The 22,385-nt window shown below is 41.6% G+C and overlaps 1 protein-coding gene across 2 annotated transcripts in view; it reads left to right on the plus strand.

Annotated features, from left to right (window-relative positions):
• The window catches only part of SNX29 (sorting nexin 29), a 407,218-nt gene that overhangs the window by 337,280 nt on the left and 47,553 nt on the right, over positions 1 to 22,385 (plus strand). For both annotated transcript variants that reach the window (XR_004536445.1, XM_033914221.1), the window contains exon 20: positions 11,120 to 11,259. Coding sequence is in view for 1 of the 2 variants with exons in the window: in XM_033914221.1 (XP_033770112.1) it covers positions 11,120 to 11,259 (140 nt within the window). In the remaining variant the exon portion in view is untranslated. The remainder of the gene's footprint in view (positions 1 to 11,119; positions 11,260 to 22,385) is intronic.

The following is a 22,385-nucleotide window of genomic DNA, read 5'->3' on the forward strand; positions in this document are numbered from 1 at the left end:
TCTATATTTCGTCTGACTATCTGCATATTGTAACTCGCTGAACTCGCTCTCTTGAATGTAAACCACCTAGAAGTCGCAAGATTGTGGCGGTATAGAAGAATAAAGTTGTTATTATTATTATTACTAATTATCCCCACTTTTACTAAGCCTTGGCAGAGGCTAAATGCACTAGGTGCTCTGACGCTATGAGCGTCGGAGCACTTAGTGCTCCAAGCCGCGGTGGAAACCTCCACCATGGCTTAGTAAAAGAGGGCCTATATGCAGGCACTTTCTCGGTTCCTAGTAAGCTCACAATCTAGTTTTTGTACACAGGGCAATTGAGGGTTAAGGGACTTGCTCAGAATCCCAGGGAACCACGATGGGAAACTGTGTGTCTCTGGTATAAATCTGGACAGATTAAAGAGTAATGTTGCCCAACACATGAATAAAGCAACATAAAATATATATTTTTCTTTGGTGCCTCTAAAAGGATACAGATAAAATGGTAGCAGGATCATTTTCAAAGGAATTTAGCCCTGAGGGGTTCTTTTACCAAGGCGCGCTAAGCATTTTAGTGCGTGCTAAACGCTAACACGTCCATAGGCTAACATGCACGCGTTAGTGTTTAATGCGCCTTTGTAAAAGGACCCCTAAGAGACAATAGAATTCCTTCCTTGACTTGGGACATCTAACTGTGGGTACCAGCAGGGGTAGACTGGTATAAAAAATAGGCCTGGGTGAGGAAGGAGGAGTGCCTCTTCCCTGGTTACTAGTATTTGTCTCTTTCTCTTCTCCTCACATATTCAAGTTTTCAAGTTTAGGATTTTATGTACCGCCTATCAAGGTTATCTAAGCGGTTTTTACAATCAGGTACTCAAGCATTTTCCCTATCTGTCCCGGTGGGCTCACAATCTATCTAACGTACCTGGAGCTATGGAGGATTAAGTGACTTGCCCAGGGTCACAAGGAGCAGCGCGGGGTTTGAACCCACAACCCCAGGGTGCTGAGGATGTAGATCCAACCACTGCGCCACACACTCACCATACTGCCAGATCCTGTAGCTGGCACTATGTTAGCACAAACCCTTTATACAGTGGACTTCTAACCTTACACATCTGGCTAGCCCAGTTGTCCACCTTCTAATGTATTTTACTGCTTAGTCTTATGCTTGTCTTTTTATAAAGTCATATAGGACTAGATTCAGAAAATGGTGCTCAAAAATACAGCGCCAAAAAAATCTTGAAGGAGTTTGAGCTTACCAAGAGTTTACCAAGAATACTGGACAAACTGTGCCAAATTGGTAGATATTCATCTTAAATGATTCATGGATGATATTGCAAAAGGTACTTCCATCAAACATTATGTTAAAGGTTGTGAGAATGTATTCAACCAATATTATTTGTAGACGAAAAGATGGCATCTATCCAATGAGTTAATGGCACTATGGAGACGTTCATGCAAGGTTCTATGTCTAGAATAGTCTGCAGGTAAACTCTGGATATACAAGTTATAATCTTGGGATCCCAAATTCTCTATTTTCAAGTTAAATTTATTGATATTTGGCTTGTATCCTATTGAGAAATATTGAAGATTTTATTTGTTCTGCGTTTTAAAGCATTCAGAAAACATTTCTATGTGGTCTAGCCAACTGGCATCTAGAAAATATTGCGGCATCAAACCCATTCTCTAGACACCTAATTGATGTGCATTGTTTGTTATTTTATGGATGTGTTTTAAATCAGTTTATCTGTAAACATTCTGATAAAAGAAGATCTGGGGACTCTATTGACAATGTTTACCAGATCATTAGGAAGGATTGTGATGGTTAGCTTTCACTGCTCTCAGATATTTCTTCTGAGATTTTGAATTTGACCATAAAAGGGAATTCTTTTCTAGGTTTATCATTAGCGAGTACATATTCATTTCCCTGAAAATAGTCCTCCCATTTTTGCTTTCTCAAAGGGCTCCTTTTACTAAGCTGCATTAGCATTTTTAGCGCATGCAGCATTTTAGCATGCGCTAAAGCCACGCTACGTGGCTAGAACTAACGCCAGCTCAATGCCTGGCAATTTAGTGCGTGCTATTCCACGGCTTAGTAAAATGAGCCCAAAGTCAATACATAAAGCTGGTACTAAAATTAAATGCACATACATATATTTATAAGTTTTGCTTAAAAATTATGATGATTTTTATGTATGTTGGAATAATCATAGCAGTATATAAACCTTTAATGTTTCATAAAATTCTTATATAATTTTTTTTTAAAATATTGTGGGACCCAATATTCAAAAGATGTCTTAGCTGAGCAGGCTGGAAGGGGATTTTAGGCGGCATTTAATTGGGCAGTGCCATGGAATGTCTCTTCTGACTGGTAGCGTTGAAGCGGTCCAGGGGTAGAGTTGAGGCAGAGCCTGGATTTACCCAGTTAACGGTGATATCCAATCTGTCCTAACTTCATCCATTGGCTAATGTGCAGTTAAAATCCAAGTAATTACATGTATCCAAAAATTGAATATCCAGGCTTAAAAATCACTGGCTACCACAGGCTAAATGCGGACCGGTAAAACATTTTTAGTTTAAAACTATAAAATGGGGCTTAAATGTAGATGAATTTCTCTTTTTTTCCATAAATTGTTCAGTGACATGGATCTGACGGAATACAATTTTAAGAGCATATTGATTCATATCACTCCGTCCTGTTTTACAAACTTCATATATCCTAAATAAGCATTTTTGATACCCTTGATGAAAATCAGTATGGAAATTACTTAAATGGTTATATGAACCTTTTATCATGCAATACTGTATCGTGCAATGGTGCGCCCGCACCTGGAGTACTGTGTCCAGTACTGGTCGCCGTACCTCAAGAAGGACATGGCGGTACTTGAGAGAGTCCAGAAAAGAGCAACTAAGCTAATAAAGGGTATGGAAGACCTCTCATATACTGACAGACTGAAGAAGCTGGGGCTTTTCTCCCTGGAGAAGCGGAGACTTAGAGGAGACATGATAGAAACCTTCAAGATCATGAAGGGCATAGAAAGGGTAGACAGGGACAGATTTTTCAAATTACGGGGAACCACAAGTACAAGGGGGCACTCAGAGAAATTGAAAGGGGAAAGATTTAGAACAAACGCCAGGAAGTTCTTTTTCACTCAGAGGGTGGTGGACACATGGAACGCACTACCGGAGGATGTGATAAGCAGGAGCACGCTACAGGGCTTCAAAGAGGGTCTGGACAGGTACCTGGAGGACAAAGGGATTGAGGGGTACAGATAGTAGTAGAGGTAGGTAATAGGGATAGGATTAGAGGATTAGAGGCAGTTACAAAATTAGTCAGGGACACTGTTCAGGCAATTAGGCCTGATGGGCCGCCGCGAGAGCGGACCGCTGGGCAGGATGGACCTCTGGTCTGCCTCAGCAGAGGCAACTTCTTATGTTCTTATCATTTAAGACTGCTTTGTTACTACCTGTGTGATGCAGTTGCTAAAGGAATTTTAGTGTGATTTTTGACAAATGATATCCTTCATCCAGCTCCTAAGTCAGAAAGTTAACATATATATTTTGTCCTCTTTCTTTGTTATGCCTGTGAAAACTTCTTGGGACTTGAGTTATACTATTTGTAACCTAAACCTTTATTAATTTAGAAGTTAAACATGAATGGATATACCTAGAGCAGGGGTAGGCAATTCCGGTCCTCGAGAGCCGGAGCCAGGTCAGGGTTTCAGGATAGCCACAATAAATATGCATGAGATAGATTTGCATCTCAAGGAGGCAGTACATGCAAATCCATGTCATACATATTCATTGTGGATATCCTGAAAACCTGACCTGGCTCTGTCTCTTGAGGACTGGAAATGCCTACCCCTGACCTAGGGCAACAATACAGTAGCATTACATCTGAAATATTGGCACATAGTGTTTTCTGTCAGTATTTGAATGCTGAAATGAGAACTGAATTACGTGCAGTGACCTGCAGTGGCAGAAAAACAATGGAATCACAAGCTGTTGGCTATCATTAAGTGTTTACTGGAGAATTCTGGCAATTTTTTCTGTTCTGGGCTTCTATCCAGATCTGTTACTGTTAGCACGATGTTTGCTGGGGGACTCTCAGAGCTTAACCATAAGAGCATCTAATAAGTTACTACCAGTTTATTGCATACTAAAATGTTGCCCTTTACTGACTGTCTCATAGAGGGAAATATGAATGTATTTGGTGTACCTTTTTTGAGAAGCTTGATACTTGAAGAACTGTGTACTTCCATTGCTTTACAAGATTCATATATATCAGTGATTCCCAAACCTGTTCTGGGGGACCCCCAGCCAGTCAGGTTTTCAAGATATCCCTAATGAATATGCATGAGAGAGATTTGCATACCTGCCACTTCCATTATATGCAAATCTCTGTCATGCATATTCATTAGGGATATCTTGAAAACCTGACTGGCTGGGGGGTCCCCCAGGACAGGTTTGGGAACCACTGATATATATTGTGGTAATGAAAGGAATAGCAGTAAACCCACAAGTAAATGGGATACGTCCCCCGCTCCTACTAGAGAGAAGAAAAAAGCCCTGGGTACCATATATGCTCTAATATAACTCGATCCGAATATAAGCCGAGACCCCCATTTTTCCCCCCGAAAAGTAGGAAAAGTGGTTAGCACCCAGTGTCCCCTCCCTGCCAGGTTCTGCTGCCAGCCCCCTTCCCTCCTTGCCCTACTAGGCTCTGAACGCTGTCCCCCCTCACTCCCTGCCAGGCTCTGAACCCTGTCCCCCCTCACTCCCTGCCAGGCTCTGAACCCAGGCCCCCCTCACTCCCTGCCAAGCTCTGCACCCTGTCCTCCTTCCCTGCCAAGCTCTGTACCCTGTCCCACCTTTCTGCCCTGTACCCTCTTGCCCCTCTGGTGGTTTAGTGGTAGGTCATGACAGAAGGGATCCCTCCTGTCCCGGCTGATTCTAACAATTTTTACCCCCCCCCCCCACGTACCTTTTTTCGCATCCATGGTGGTCCAGCAGCGTATAGGCAAGAGCGAGCTTTCCGCGCTCCTGTCCCGTGCTGAGCTCCTCCCTCAGATCTTGTGGCAAGCAGCGCACCTGGCACGCAGGAGCGAGCTTTTCGAGTTCCCTCCCGGCCCTGTGACACTCCCTGAATAGCTGCTGCCAGTTCTCACAATTTTGAGAAGTGTGTCTGGTGGTTGATTACCACAATGTTAAATCTTTGTTGCTATTTGCCTAATTTGTAGACACATCAGTTTATTGATCCTCATAACACAGGTAGCAATGACCTTTCAATGCACTTCTCCTCATCCCTACCCATATCTCAGAGCTTCTCAATGTACACTTGATACAATTTTGTGGAACAAGACTGCAAATTTAATTTACACACTGAATAACAACCATGTGTACTCATATCATGGCCTTCACTAAGATGTCCCACACCCACCCAAGTGCTTCTCAACTGGACCCAGCCCCTTTCCTCTACCCCCAGGCATCTATCAAATTTGAAGATAAGATTTCAATCAACATTGGCATCCCTTCTTGATTCCAATTTCCCACAAAGCATAGAGCAGTCTCTATATTTGCCCCAGGCTTTTACCTTGAAAATTAACATCAGCCTAAATGTGGCCTCCAATGCCTTTTGGAAAGTTTTATCAAACTGAAGTAAATGCTGCTTTGTTTACCTCATTGGAATAACTACGAGACGGCATTGTATTTTCCAAAACAGACAATATTTTTATTGTTAGTATAAAGACTTACAAAATTACTGCAGCAAAGGCATAGCAGAAAGAAATATATTGTCAGTTCAGAATATGCAATGGAGAGTAGAACTTACACCCATATGCCGAACAGGGGGGCTGGCATACCCAAATGAATTTCTCTCTAGCTCTACCTGTGATGCATGGATTGTTATATAGAGAAATTCTTCCTTTGTTTCAAAAAAGCACATCCCCTAACTCTGGTCATGTACTTCCCTATTGGTACAAAAATTTATACCTAACTATTCTTCTCCCCAGTCCACGCTTCTCTCACTTCCCCCCTCCCCAGGAGGGGGGCCCGAGCAGAAACAGAAAATTCTTCGTGAACTTTCTTCCTCCAGCTCTGAGATCCTTATCACCTTGCAGATGCTAATTTGTGGTTTTACAATGCTGTGCATCTTCAGGATGGCGTCCTTGTAGATAGTCTTATGCAGAAAGTTGGCAAGGGTGACCTCCAGCACCCCAGCTGTGCTTGGTTCCCATAACTTGCTTCAGAGACAGGCAGCAAATGCCCAGCCTGGGTAAGAGTTCTGTCTTGGTATCAGGCTCCTACGTCTCTTTCATCCTGCAGGGAATGTTGCTTGTTATAAATGTTTTATGGCTTTCCAGGGTGCCTGGCATATGTGAAGTCATACAGCACTGATAACAGCTCAGCAGAACCTTGAAGAAGTATCCTTCCAGCAGGGAATGGAGACAAGAACTTTGTAGCAAAGGCAGCTGGGTTAGCATTTCAAAGGATACATGTGTTCACAGACAGCAAGGTACAGGCTGGGCCATGCTATGGGCACATATATGTTAAAAATGTCTGTAGAGTCCAGCATACACAAGTGAGGCCAGTATGTCCAGTTTATTCATCTGTATGTCCAGGTTATTCATCTCAAAACAAATCCTGGCTTATATGTGAAAGATGGATCTCATCTCTCTTGTACAGTATAATTAAAAAAAGTCGCATTAGCCCATTTCTGATTTAAGTAGTTATCTGCTTCTGACAGATGGCCACACTCTTGTCTGCATTTCACATTTTTCAATCTCTATGGGGCTTCCATTTGCAGAGAAAATATCATCTGCCTAGAGCAGTGTCTTGCAAACTTTGTCAAGCCACAGCACATTAAACGTAGTGGACGCAGCTCGAGGCATCCGGAAGTGTGCAGATGTCGACACAGTGACATCATGTGCACGTGTGACGTCATCATGTCGATGTAAGCACATGCACGAAGGCCCTCCAGACAGGCCTTGAGCTGCCAGGGTGTGTGTGTGGGGGGGGGGGGGGGAGGGGGTGCCTGAAGGGAAGACACGCAGAGAGGAGGAGAGGCGCTGGCTGACTTCCTACAGGATGTGCCTTTCGGCTGCAAGAGACACATCCAGTAGGAAGTCAGCTGACACTGACACCTCTCGGCACACCTGAAATCTCAGGTGGCACACAGTTTGCGATATACTGGCCTAGAGGATCCTAGACTTGTTAATCAGGCCTTACTAACTGAAGTCTATTCATGCCCACTGTTATTACTGGCAAACATGAGAGAATTCTGAGATCATTATCTCCTAGATGTATTATCAAAGTACTGGGATATGCCATCAGTCTTTTCCCTTATCGTTGCAACTCCCTGCCATTTTGCCATAATATTAAGTGTTAACTGTTAGTTTGTACTAATTCACTTATTAACTGCTTAACACAGCTTAGTAAAGGAGCCCCTTAGGGCTAGATTCACTAAGCAAACCGATCATGTACCGATCGGTTTGTGAGCCCTTTGCGACTCGATTTCCCTCCAATCCGTTTCACTAACCTGTGTACCGATTGGATTCCGATCCGTGCATGCAAATGAGGGAAACGGCATGCAAAGTAGGCAGGGGCACGATTCACAAAACAAAAATCTTGAACACCGACTGGGCTGGCCAATCAACAAGTCGCTCACCTCCTTTCTGACTATCCTGCCAGCCCTGCAGCCCTGAAATAAACCTGCTCTCTGCCTCTGCTCTCTGCCACGACCTGCTCTCTGCCGCCCCCGGCTCTCCTGCTCTCTGCCATGATCTGTTCTCAGCCCCCGACTTTCCAGTTGATCTCCTGCCCTGCTCAGCCCCTGACTTTACAGCTGATCTCCTGCCCTGCTCAGCCCCTGACTTTCCAGTTGATCTCCTGCCCTGCTCAGCCCCCGACTTTCCAGTTGATCTCCTGCCCTGCTCAGCCCCCGACTTTCCAGTTGATCTCCTGCCCTGCTCAGCCCCCGACTTTCCAGCTGATCTCCTACTCTGTTCAGCCTCCTATTTGCCTGCCCTTCCCCACAGTGCAAACCCATGGTTTTAACCCACAGGTTTAAAATGGGTTGAAACCACGGGCTCGCGAAGCAGAAAAAAACAGTTAAAAAGTAAAAAAAAAAAAAAAAATGCTCTGCCGGGCAGGAAGGGCTTGCAAAAAAACAACAACAAAAAAATGCTGAGAGCATGCGCAGACCATCTACAGGCAAGGAAGATGGTCTGCGCATGCGTCAGGATCGCACACTAGCGATCTGTGCGGTCGGAGGGGGGTGTTCCTCCGATATTTTAAATTTTTTGTTTCGTGAATTGGTCAGGCCTGCTCAGATTGGCCACGGAGAGTCAGGTTTGTGAATCTAGCCCTTAGTTCTGTAATTGAATTTACTGCAAACAGAGCATACATTGATTAAATGATATGTAGATGAAATTTGGTAGTTAACATTTGAATAGTACAATTTTAGTTCTCTTTAGCCTACTAAAAAATGACTTTTCATACAACTTATATGAAAATAAGATAGCCACTCTTCTTTCTGACCCCTAGGAAATTGGTATTTAGCTACTGCTTCTGTAGAGTACCACATTTTTCCCCACACATTCAAATAAGGCAGAAACAGAAATGTAATTATGCACTAAACACAACACAGTTCTGTTCACTGCTGGCATCCGACTACAAGGAACCAAAGGTCCTTTGATTGTTTACTGGATTGGCTGCCAAGTAGCCACTCACTCTATAATGATGAATAATCTCATGTTACACTGTGATTTTATTCCAGTAAGTAAATTTATGCAGATGAAAAAAAGTAAAGGCACCTCGAGTACCTTTTGTTCAAAGAGGACGCAGGTAATGTTTCTTAAGATAAACATAAAAGTTGGTCATACTAGACTGATCTATGATTAGACTGACGAAATGAATTGCTGGTAGATTTGCATACTTAAAAAAAATGCACTAACAAGGACAGACAAAATGGCTTGACAGGCTCGATTTTTGGGTGCACCCCCCTCCTCCTCTCCCCTCGCCCACTCCTCTCTTGCCTTCCCCCTGAACCTTTTTCACTTCCCCGGCACAAGGTTGCTGCCCACTTCGGCATCGGCGCTCTCTCTGATGTCACTTCCAGGACCCGTGCCTAGGAAGGGACGTCGAAGGGCAAGCTGACACTGACGTGGGCAGCATGCTACTCACGCCAGAGAAGCCAGAAAGGGAAGGGGGTGTGCATGCGGTGGGGGGGGGGCAGGGAAGAGGGTGGATGAGGGAGCGCCGCTCACCCTTACTACGCCACTGCACGTATGTAAAAATGTTTGAGTACCTGAATAAACTCATATAAACCATTCTGAGTCCTCCTGGGAGAACAGTATAGAAAATTAAAAAAATAAATACCTGTTTTGTTTCTGATGACAAGTAGAAAAAGTACGTTTGGTTATTACAGTAGTTTTCTGCTTTCTTTTATATTGGTTTCTATATGCCAGTATTCTTGTCATTAATATGCAAATTTGCCATGTATATGTGTCTTCTTTTTAGACTTCCCCTCATTATGACTGAAAATTCATTTACGGAAAGAAAGCAAATTGCTTTTAATTTTCAGTGAACAGTACAGTTAACATACCATGCCAGCAATCCAGATGCACCAAGAATTGTCTTCAGAATGAATCTTGAGCTGTGCTTTTGGTGCACCTGTATCAATTCTATTGCTAAGCAATCTAGAATCCTTTAAATATTTTTAATCTTACTGGTAGATCCCTTTGGAGTTCTTTTACTAACAATTTTAGGCTTAACTTGCTTTAATGCAGGATTTTAATACCTGGCAAGCCCAAAATTAACGTTGAATGAAGAAAGGGGGTTCTTTTATTGCATATCATGTGTTAATGTTTCTGTTAGGGTGCAGTACTTGCTACCCACTAGTGTTCAAACACTACCAAATATCCAAAACATATATTAACTTCCAAAAGACTGCCATCACACACTATATAAATATAGAAGTCCAAACCCACAACACAGCAATGACATCTGTCCCAAATACAAAATCATATCCCAACCTCCTTATAATGAGTACTGATCTCTTCCCAACCTCTATACTCATCTGTTCTCTCTTGTGGGTGTTGAGATTAACTGTGGCTTAGGAACTCGCTGTCTGTTTCTTTTTCATACAAGATTGTTGATTTTTGCTTTTCTTCATATCTCTACTAATATACAAGATACATCATGCAACTCTCCCTTTCATAAGATATCCGAATACAGTATTGGTTTGTTACATGGTCTCAGCCCCACCACTCCACCGCCAATTAAAAATCTATAGCGAGAAGCATTACGTGGACCTTTGTCATTGGCCAATAAATAATCTTTTATCGGTATAAATATTTTTTTGCCTTTTCTAACTTTTTTGCCTTAATTTAAATATTATATAGAAATGTTAATAATTCAAACTTTCACTTTAAAGCTACTTATCTTCATAGCTGGGAGAGGATGACCAGACATGTTTCGTATACCTGTGCTTTTCAAGGGTCTCCCCCAGCCACTTCTGTCATCCGACTCTTTAAATCAGCAGTGAGTCAGATGACAGACGTGGCCACGGGAGACCCTTGAAAAAGCACAGGTGTGCGAAACATGTCTGGTCATCCTCTCCCAGCTATGAAGATAAGTAGCTTTAAAGTGAAAGTTTGAATTATTAACATTTCTATATAATATTTAAATTAAGGCAAAAAAGTTAGAAAAGGAAAAAAAAATATTTATACAGATAAAAGATTATTTATTGGCCAATGACGAAGGTCCACGTAATGCTTCTCGCTATAAATTTTTAATTGGCGGTGGAGTGGTGGGGCTGAGGCCGTGTAACAAACCAATATTGTATTTGTAATTATTGAAAGATATTAATATGCTTTTGTAAAACCTATAGTTCTGCATACAAACTCATCTTTCCACTAACTGATGATAATTCATTGTCTGTAGGCTAAGAAAACATTGTTGGAGATCAGTCTTGTTATACAGAGTAAAAGGAGGCTATGAGATATTGACTTTACACAGTAGCTAAAGGTCTTCATTAGTTAGAAAGGCTGGAGATAATAGTAACTGAGATTGTTGCTCTGATATTTAATTCATCATCTTCGATTGTAAATGTTTTACTGTTTTTCTTTCCCCTTTTCAGGATGCTAAATTTGTAGAAGAAAGACGGAAACAACTTCAGAATTACTTAAGAAATGTTATGAACAAAATCATTCAGACTGTGCCAGAGTTTACATCTAATCCCAAAAAAGAGACCCTTATTCACCTGATGCCCTTCTTTATGTAAGTGCCAAATGTTCTTACTCAAATTAAAATGTCAAATTTTTCTCTTTCCAGTTCATTGCTTAGATTCAGTGCTGGTTTTCATAACTCTGATGAAACAACAGTGTTCAGGTTTCAGGCTTTATTAAATTTGCTTAACCACTTAAAAAATAATCCATATAAGTGGAGTACAATACAAATAAAAAAAAATTAGAAAAGTTTCCATAATACAGTATTATATGAACAGACTAAAAATTGTGCCTCCTGTCTGGTTCCCAGTTCATAGATATCCCAAAACACTCAAACAATTTAAGATATGAACTATTTTTTTAATGCATTAAGCTTTTGCTTCATAGTGAATTCTTCCTAAATCATCATTTTGTTTGTACCAGACTCCATGGATGATGTCACAGACGTGAGAATATGCTACTTGCTTGTCCTTGAATAATATAGCCTGTTCTAAAGTGGAGGAACATCACCCTTTTTTCAGTATATCTTTTACTCGACCTCCCTCTAACCACTGAGTCTTTTAACCTCTTGGCAGTTTTCCCATTCATGTCCAAGGTTTTAAGTGGGTTTAAAGGTTGCACTTGGTATCAAAAAACCATTTCGGGTACAGACCTGTGCAACTGAACATCAGGATATTTCTTGCACACTCTGCTCTAAGTTGCTGAAGAGGTCACTTAAAGCCAGAAAGCTGAGATATAAGAAATTTTTCGGGTCAACTTTGGGGAAATCAATACTGTCAGATGCTGATGCACAGCGTCAAACATCCTTTTTTTTCCAGTGCTACCTGCCTCAAGGAGAACCTGGTAAAAAAGCATTAACATCTTTCTCCCTCTAGGTCTGTATCCACACAGTCTTCACCATCGAAGTGCTCCAAGCGCCAATATGCCAAATCAGCTATGAAGTGTGACTCGGAATCACAAATACTTGATGCAGCCCATGCCCATGGTACCTTTGCAAGTATCGGTACTGGTGTCATCATTGCATGATCAGTTCAGAGAACTATTGCAGAAAGAACTAGCTGGGCTGCAGCAAGCACACACTGTGCAAATTCCTGCCTCGACACTCCAAGCATCTGCTCAGTCTGGCCATCGAGCACCAAAATCATTGATGCACAACATCGGTGCATGTCATCGGCATTCATTATTGACAAACGATGGTCAGAGCATAGGTGTTCATCATTGACGCACAATGTTGGCACACATCATGGGCATCCATCATTGATGCATGATGTTGAAGCCCATCGCCGCTGTCCATTGGTTCACGATTCTGAAGTGCAACACCGGTGTTTATCATCGGTGCATATCATAGGCGTCCATTATCAAGGGAATGGAGTTCATCATAGCACTCTCAATGTTCCACTATATGATTTGAATCACCGAGATCTGGTGTCCACAGATACGACTCAGATTTATTTATCTGCTCTTCCAGCAGCTGTCCAGACCTGTCAGCGGAAGATTCTTACTGTACATCATCAAATTCATGCCACAGGTCGCCCTCAGAAGTCTTTCCTTTGCAAAGTTTATCAGAAAATGGGGCAAGTATTACCAATAAAAATGGAATCTGAAAAACAGATACAAGCAGAATACATGGATGCACTTGACTACAAAGAGTGGCCTAAAGACTGCCTAAAGGTCCCAATCCACACCCTCATGACAGAGGCATTACTAAAAGATGGGAATCTTTTCTAACATCCAAAGTAGGGCCATAAAAGTTGGACAACCTCTACAGAATTCAATCCTGTGCTGGCTTTGATAAACCATAATTATAACACCAATCTTTAGTCATAGAGTCTGCCTTGAAAAAGGCATTCAGTACTGAGTCTTATGCCAGTAATTCCACGGGGAGAGAAGGTAGAACTGTGGATAATTTTGGCCGCAAAATGTTCCAAACAATCATACTGGCAAACAGAATTTTAAGCTACAACTTTTATTTGACATTTTATCTAAAATCTCTGGTCCAAAAAATATCTTTTTATGACCAATATATTCCATCAGAACATCTTAACTCATACCATCATTTAGTCAATGATCTCCTTGAGACAAGGAAATACATGGCTCGATCTACACTTGACACCTTTGATACTAGTGGCGTACCTAGCATATGTGACACACGGAGCCCATCATTTTTTGGCCCCCCCATCTGTACGAAAAACATGATTTTTAGTAATAAGCTACACATCACACATGAGTACCTAGGAAAAGGCAGCATCTTACATATTGCAGTGAGCAGTACATCAATACACCCATTGTAAAACTAAACAAGCCAGACCAGTACAGATCAATCCTACACCATCAATCCTAACAGAAAACCATGTCTTTTGAACACACAGAACTCAGAAAACACCTTCGCCTGGTATGGAATATGTCATTACAAACTAACCCCTCCCCCTTTTACAAAACTGTAGCGTGGATTTTAGCCACGGTGGTAACAGCTCTGATGCTCATAGAACTCTGAGCATCAGAGCTGCTACCAACACGGCTGGCACTAAAAAACGCTCCATAGTTTTGTAAAAGGGGGGATAAAATAGAAATACATAGACAAAGGTTAAATTGAACCAGCAAGAAGCTGGACTCTACATAAAATGCAACACCACAGAAACAGTGACATATGTCTCCTAAAGCAATAAATAAACAGAAAATTTTTGTTCTACCTTTGTCTTCTCTGGTTTCTGCTTTCCTCATCTTCTTGTTACTGTCTTCCTTCCATCCACTGTCTGCAATCTCTCTGCCCCTCCCTATATGGCATCTTCTCTCCTTCTATGCCCCTTCTAGAAACAGTATGCCTCCCCCTTCCATCTCTCCTCTAGACCCCCCCCCTTTGGTCTGGCATCCATCATCTTCCCTCTGTTCCCTCATGGTCTGGCATCTTTCTCCTTTCATCTCTCTTTCCCTCCCCCCTGTGGTTTTTAGCATCTCTCTCTTCTCATTTCTTCCGCTCAGATCTGATATCTCTGTCTCCTTCCCCGTTCTCTGGCATCTCTCTCTCCTTTTTCTCTTCCCTTTCCTTCTCTGGTCTTCCTTCTTTATTTTCTGCCTCCGTTTAAATTAAATTCTTTCTTACTATGTCTACCCACAGCATGCCACCCCTTTCCTTCACCCCTCCACTATCTCACTAACTCTATCTTCTTCCCCCATCCAACATATGTCCTTTTTCTTTATCCCTCCTTGCATCCAGTATGTGTTCTCTTTCTCCACTTCCATTCAGCACTTGCTCTCCCTTCTCCCCACTTCCATCATCTGACCTCTTCTCTCTCCCCTTTCTACCCACTTCCATCATCTGCCCCTTCTCTCAATCTCTCCATCCACCACAGGCCCATCTTTCTCTGTTCCTCACTTTTCAGATTTTGGCAACAAGATCTGCAACGCCCCCCGCCCCCCCCCCCCCCCCCGACAACAGGCCCAGTCCAACAAACCTCCCTGCCCTGTGGCCGGCGATGCCTAAACAGCCTTCTTATAGCAGCCGGAGCGTTATAGTTGCGTATGGCTGCTGTAAAGGTCGTCTCTGATGCAACTTCCGGTTCAACACTCTAGCTCAGGGGTGCCCACACTTTTTGGGCTTGTGAGCTACTTTTAAAATGACCAAATCAAAATGATCTACCAACAATAAAATTAAATTAAAAACACAAAGCACACTGTACGCTGAGAAAATGTTAATTATCATTCCTATTCTGGGGTTTTTTCAAAGAGGTCAAGGCAGATGACTCTATGCACTGTCACCTCAGTAACAACCATACAAAAATAGACAAATATACCCCCTCCCTTTTTACTAAACCACAATAGCAGTTTTTAGCGCAGGGAGCTGCGCTGAATGCTCAGGGCTGCTCTCGACGCCCATAGGCTCCCTGCGCTAAAAACCGCTATTGCGGTTTAGTAAAAGGGGGCCATAGTGCAAAATATAGACAGCAGATATAAATTCAGACACATTTTGATCAATAAATTGAAAATAAAATCATTTTTCATACTTTATCTGGTGATTTCATGAGCCTCTGGTTACACTTTCTTCTTCTGAATGTGCATCCAATCTTTCTTCCCTTCTTTCAGCCTGTATGCTTCCTCTCCTCCAGACCTCATTCCTTCCCCCAACTTTTTCTTCCTCTCTCCCAGCCCTTTCTTCTCCATGCCTCCCTTTCTTTTTTCTCTCTTCATGCCCCCTTTCTTTTTTTCTGTCTCCCTGCCTGCCCCCTTTCTTTCTTTCTCCCTGCCCTCCACCAAGACACTGCTGCCACCATTGGGGAACAGGCCCCAAAGCCGCCGTCATGGCTGCCCCAAGCCCTCTCTGCTTCCCTGCGTCTGGCCGACCAGCATTCCTCTCCCCGATGTCAATTCTGCCGTTGGAGAGGAAGTTCCGCCCAGCCAGGCAGCGATTGGCTGGCCCGAATTTCCTCTCCGACGGCAGCCTTAGGGGGGTGCACAGCCGGCCAGGTCCGGAAAATGGTCGATCGCCAAGGCAAAGTGAGTCTATCACAGAGCCCGGGATGGGCTCCGCGATCGACTCACTTTGCCTTGGCGATCGACCATTATCCAGACCTGGCCGGCTGTGCATCCTCCCTAAGGCTGCACCCGGGGCGGACCACCCTCACCCCCCCTTGGTACGCCACTGATTATAACATTCTTAGTCTTGTTAACCATCCCTTTTTTTAATAATTCTTAGCATCCTGTGTGCTTTTATGGCCTTCGCCACACATTGGGCAGATCGACTTTCTTTGCCTTGGCGATCGACCATTTTCCAGACCTGGCCGGCTGTGCACCCCCCCTAAGGCTGCACCCAGGGCGGACCGCCTCCCCCTTGGTATGCCACTGGTTGATACTACCTCTCTAGTCTCTGCAGTACCCACTGCAATGTGCAGTCAAGCTTGGCTGTAGATATCTGATCTGGATGCCAATGTCCAAGACCATCTTTTTAACATACGCTGCATAGGAGATGATTTATTTGGAGGAGACCGTATAGAGGAGGCCACTCAAAAAAAACAAACATCATACTGACTGCATGACGATCTTGTCCTCAAAATCTCATCCTACAAGGAGATATTCAAGTACTTTCAAGCACATGAATTTCTTCTCAAAACACAGATATCGCCAGCCTGCTTCATCTACTCAACCATCAACTCAAAGACAGCCCAGACAACAAAGGCAGCAAAAAGCTTTTGTGCCTTCTCAATCCAAGCCACCGCAGTCTTTTTTACTTTCTTCTGGAGAGCATAGCCCATTTTCCATCCGTTTTCTGCCCCCAGCACAGCAAGCAGTTAGTGTGAAAATTAGTGCGTGGTAAGTGTTGCAGCTGCGTTAAATATTAGCACATAATTATTCACATGGTAACTGCTTGCTACATTTTAGTAAACATGCTCCTAAGTGTCAAAACAGAAATAAGATTGTAACTTAGAAGTACCCCACCTTAACTGTTGTAAACCTTAAAAATCCCAGGATAATAATGTAACAAATTCTACTTTCTGAATTGTAATAACAATAATAATCGTTAAGGAATCTGAATAATTCTTCTCACAATATATTTCTTATGTTTTAAAATAGCAATAACTTCTCTCTCAACATTTTTTTCTGTTATAATTAATCTAACTATACATGTAAGGCATGGTTTTAGTATAATACACCCCAAATTTCCCAAGAGCTCCTAATTTCTCCAAGATCATTTGCAATCAAAATATGCCAGTATATTTGTCTTTACTACTATAGATTAATAATAATAATAATAACTTTATTTTTATATACCGCCAAACCATAAACAGTTCTAAGCGATTTACAAGGGAAGAGACTGTATACAGATAGCGACATTCCATTAAAGCATAGACAATAAGAACATAAGAATTGCCGCTGCTGGGTCAGACCTGTGGTCCATCATTCCCAGCAGTCCGCTCACGCGGCGGCCCTTAGGTCAAAGACCAGTGCCCTAACTGAGACTAGCCTTACCTGCGTACGTTCTGGTTCAGCAGGAACTTGTCTAACTTTATTTTGAATCCCTGGAGGGTGTTTTCCCCTATAACAGGCTCCGGAAGAGCGTTCCAGTTTTCTACCACTCTCTGGGTGAAGAAGAACTTCCTTATGTTTATACGGAATCTATCCCCTTTTAGCTTTAGAGAGTGCCCTCTCATTCTCTCTACCTTGGAGAGGGTGAAGAACCTGTCTCTATCTACTAACGCCTAAAAACATATCTGTTCTTGAAGTATTTAGGCAGGTGACCTGTACAATTCTTACTCCAAAATAACTGTTAATCTATACCTGTTAATCACTAGCTCTTAATTTTGTTTATTCTACTCAAGTTGTACCATCTTTTAATTATTGTAAACTTCATAGAACTTCACGGTCATGCGGTATATAAACTGTTATTATTATTATTAAGTCTATTCCCTTCATTATCTTGAATGTTTCGATCATGTCCCCTTTCAGTCTCCTCTTTTCAAGGGAGAAGAGGCCCAGTTTCTCTAATCTCTCACTGTACGGCAACTCCTCCAGCCCCTTAATCATTTTAGTTGCTCTTCTCTGGACTCTTTCGAGCAGTACCATGTCCTTCTTCATGTACGGTGACCAGTGCTGGATGTAGTATTCCAGTTGGGGGTGTACCATAGCCCGGTACAATGGCATGATAACCTTCTCCGATCTGCTCGGTGATCCCCTTCTTAATCATTCCTAGCATTCTCTTCACCCTTTGTGCCGCCGCAGCACATTACGCGGACGGTTTCATCGACTTGTCGACCAGTACTCCCAAGTCTCTTTCCTGGGGGGTCTCTCCGAGTACTGCACCAGACATCCTGTATTCGTGTATAAGATTTTTGTTACCGACATACATCACCTTACACTTATCCATGTTAAACCTCATTTGCCATGTCGTGGCCCATTTCTTGAGTGTGTTTTTTTGTCACGTTGCAGGTTTTCGCAGTCCTTCTACATCTTCACTACTCTGAATAACTTTGTATAATCCGCAAATTTAATCACTTCGCTCATCGTACCAATTTCCAGGTCATTTATAAATATGTTGAAGAGCACGGGTCCGAGCACCGAACCCTGCGGCACTACACTTGCGATGCTTTTCCAGTCCGAGTACACTTTTTTGTTTGGGTGGGAGAAACCCCACCCTAGATCCCGCCCAAGCTCTGCCTCAGACCCCTCTCCCATAATAATAGTTCTAATTGTAATGCCATTTCTTCCATTCATTCTTCGTATACACACAATATAATTTTATAATCATCTTTCCCTCCTTTCAACCCCCTTCCCTTTTTTTTCTCTTTGGTTTAAACCTGTCTGCCATAACAGAGGCAATTGAACTGAGAAGTGTGAGCTCTGCTCAGGTGGTTGAGAACTGTAGTTTTGCTAAAGCAGAGAGGGACTCTGTGAATTTCTTCTGCAAAGCGTTTTGCTGGACTTTGTTTTCCTGTTGGCTTTATGTGTGAAAATCCTGAAAACCTAATATCCTGACAAAGATAAATTGGTAGTGGGGGTTTTTTTGAATGCTAATAAATCAGTCTTATTTTCCTTCCCAAGTGTTGTGGTATGCCTTGGGAGATACCGGGGGAAGGGAAATTGGGAATAAGACCACATAGCCATCCTGACTTTTGTGATTGTGGGACTGAGCACAGGTCTCTGCTCGGCCGGCCGCAGGTCCCTGTCACAATATTCAGTGCCAAACTGGTTAAGATTAGCAGTTAAATCAGACCACATAAATAACAGTCCTATCTTTAACCTCTATTACTGAACCGGTTAACCAGTGAATATTGGTTTAACTGGGTAAATTTAAATTCCCCCCCCTCCCGATATTCAATTCTAGTTACTGGGAATGGCCTGGCACTTTTGTTTTCTTTATCATATCAATGCCATGATCCTCTGCCAGCATAGTTTTGGATGTTATCAGTACCAGATAATCATTTTCTAAATCTCTGATTCAATTTTCCTGTATATTATTTATTTTTAACATTTACTGTATATACCAAGACGGTTTCCATATAAAACATACATAACATAAAATCGACATTACAAAAAGTTGTGTTTTTATGACATTTCTTGCCCACTTCCATCTATTGCCTGTATAAATAGAAATCTTTACTTACATGAAAGCAGATACAAATAGCTGCGTTTTCACTAGTTTTTTTTTTAAATTTCAATTTGTCAACACACAGACGTAATTGCCCCGTCAATGCGTTTCACATTTTTAACACCTGCCCCATAAAAAGCAGCTTCTCTAGTCTGAGCATAGCACTATAGTCGATGTTTCAAGTAACATGGCGTTTCAAGTAACTGACATTTTCTGAATGCAGTGCTCTACCGGGACAGCATAACATCAGCAATTGCTTAAAATATAAAGGTATTGGATGGTAAAGTGTTTGATTAACAATCAAGATTACTTTATATTGGACTCTCTGTGCTACTGGTAACCAGTGCAACTTCTGAAGGCCTGGGGTTATGTGCTCATTTCCTACAACACCCATAACTAACCGTACTGCTGCATTTTGGACCAACTGTAATGCACTGCTCCTTGCTTTAGTTATTCCAAGGTACAGTGCATTACAGTAGTCCAGTCTGGAGATAACCATTCCCTGAACTACAGTTCCAAAATCAAAGGGTGTCAGCATCGGCTTTAAACAATGTAGTATATGTAAGTAGCCAAAACATGCCTGAATAGTTTTATCAATCTGATACTTCATTGTTCAACCAGAGTCCAGTTTTACCCCTAATAGTATTATTTTATTTTTGACCAATAAGAAAAGATACCACCCAATACATCTATAACCTCTGGCTACATCTCTTCACCGCCCTGTCCCACAAGCATTACTTCAGTCTTTCCCACACTCAAACTCAAATCATGGGTGTTCATCCAATCCATAGCTTTCAACATGCAGGATTCTATTTATTTTTCAGATCTTTCCCTGATCTATCAACTGGAAAACAAAATTTAATATCATTTGCATATTATCTATAATGGATGTTCAATGACTCAAAAACCTTTCCCAATGACGCCATATAAAATAATGCCAACAATGCTGATCCTTTAGGAATTCCTCTTCCTGTGGACACTTCAACTCCATTCAATACACAAAAAGTCCTATCGAACAAATAAGATACAAACCACTGCAAGGCTTTTACCACTCATCCCTAATTTTTCCAATTTCATCAACAACAATTGTAGTTTCACTGAGTACATCTAGCGAAATCATGCAATGTGTTTGGGTATACCTTTTTTTCAGATGTCTGTGCTGCATTCCTTTTTCTAAAGTTTTAATATTTTTAGCTTGTTAAGGGCAATATTTATGGCATTAAATAGGGTGTGATGAATTATGAATCTGTATCATGTCTATATGGTGTTAGAGCATTGCATATTCTAAATGCCGGTTGTGGAATATCAGCTTGTGTAACAGGAAAACTGAACAGTGATTGCTATTGACAATTTGAAACATGGTTCATTTGAGAGCAATGCCACAGTCAATGATTGCTGAGGTTCTGAGTTTTTCTTCATTGCTTTTATTGAACACATTATTAGAGATAATTTAGTCTATTTTCCTTGCAGGGAAATATTGACTTATTTGGAAAAAAAAAGTATGTAGGTCATATTTTTGTGATATCACAGTTAATAATTTTACTATATTGTAGAAAACTGTATCTCTTGGAATAAAAGGTATAAAGTTCAATATTCAAAACTAGTTACTTGATTAACTTTGGTGTTAGCCACAGAAATAATTTATGCTGAAACTTCAGGGCTAGCCACTGGATAGCATTTGGTTAAAATCTTCTTGTTATCCGTCTTTAGAAGCAAGGGGTCCGGTAAACATTGTGGGGTGGGGCCAAAAAGCTGTTCAGTGAGCACCAATATTCAGTGTCATCCAAGTGATCCTGTCTGTTTTGGGAATGGTCCCAAAGAAAAGTCCAGGTAAATAGAGATTAATGCCCAGCCTGTCTTAACTGGCTTAAGGAGTGTGGCATGCATACTTTTATTTCTAAGATGGGCATTAATCTGTCTTTTATCTGCTTGCATTGTATGCCGTTAGGTTTTATTCTTAGGTTTCCAGGTTGAATACTTATATCATTTTGGTAAATGCATGCTGATAGCTCTTGCAGCTCATGCACTTATTTTGAAATATTCAGCACACTTATGTACTGGGAACTGATGCAGTGCATGCCTTGATGAATTAATGACTCCAGAACCTCCCATGAGCTCTTCATAAAGGAGATTTGTTGTGCTATTAGTAGCAGGCAAACAAGAAGATACTGTTAAAAGTATATCAAACAAATGAAAAACAAAAAAAGCAAGGAGGTAGTACTGTACCAATAAAGAGTGAAGCTAAAACCTTTCCAAATGTTTTAAACAATTTAAGCACCACTGTGATTTCTCCATAACCAATAATTTTAAGCAAAAATTATAATGATGGGGCTATAATTAAAAAAGGTTATATTAGGCATGTTCCATCCTATAGAAAGTGAAATGTAAGCTATCAGAGATGTACATTTCCCAAAGCTTATTAATCACTGGCTATAATTTTCTATACAAAACTTTAATCCAGTATAAATCAATAGCATATGAAGAAAGTATCCACTGGATCAATATATTTCAAATCCAACTATATGTTGTTTAGGACGCCTCAGCCCCACCACTCCACCACTGTAATAGATTTATTATAACAGCGGGAAGGCTGTGTGGTGCCTCATCATCGGCAGTCCATTTTTTAATTTTTAATTTTAATTTTATTTTTTAAATGGTGAATCACAAATATTGAGATCTTTACTGCGAATGCTAAACTTAGTAAAAGTATAAATATGCACTTATCTCAGCCACCTTGGGAGCCAGACCCGACATGTTTCGCACTACACGTGTGCTGTTTCAAGGGTCTCCCGGGGCTGCCGCTGTCATCCGACTCCTGTTTTAGTTTTTTCACTGAAAAAACTAAAACAGGAGTCGGATAACAGCGGCAGCCCCGGGAGACCCTTGAAACAGCACTCGTGTAGTGCGAAACATGTCGGGTCTGGCTCCCAAGGTGGCTGAGATAAGTGCATATTTATACTTTTACTAAGTTTAGCATTCGCAGTAAAGATCTCAATATTTGTGATTCACCATTTAAAAAATAAAATTAAAATTAAAAATTAAAAAATGGACTGCCGATGATGAGGCACCACACAGCCTTCCCGCTGTTATAATAAATCTAT

The sequence above is a fragment of the Geotrypetes seraphini genome, chromosome 11 (assembly GCF_902459505.1).
Source record: "Geotrypetes seraphini chromosome 11, aGeoSer1.1, whole genome shotgun sequence".
In the NCBI taxonomy this organism is placed as follows: domain Eukaryota; kingdom Metazoa; phylum Chordata; class Amphibia; order Gymnophiona; family Dermophiidae; genus Geotrypetes; species Geotrypetes seraphini.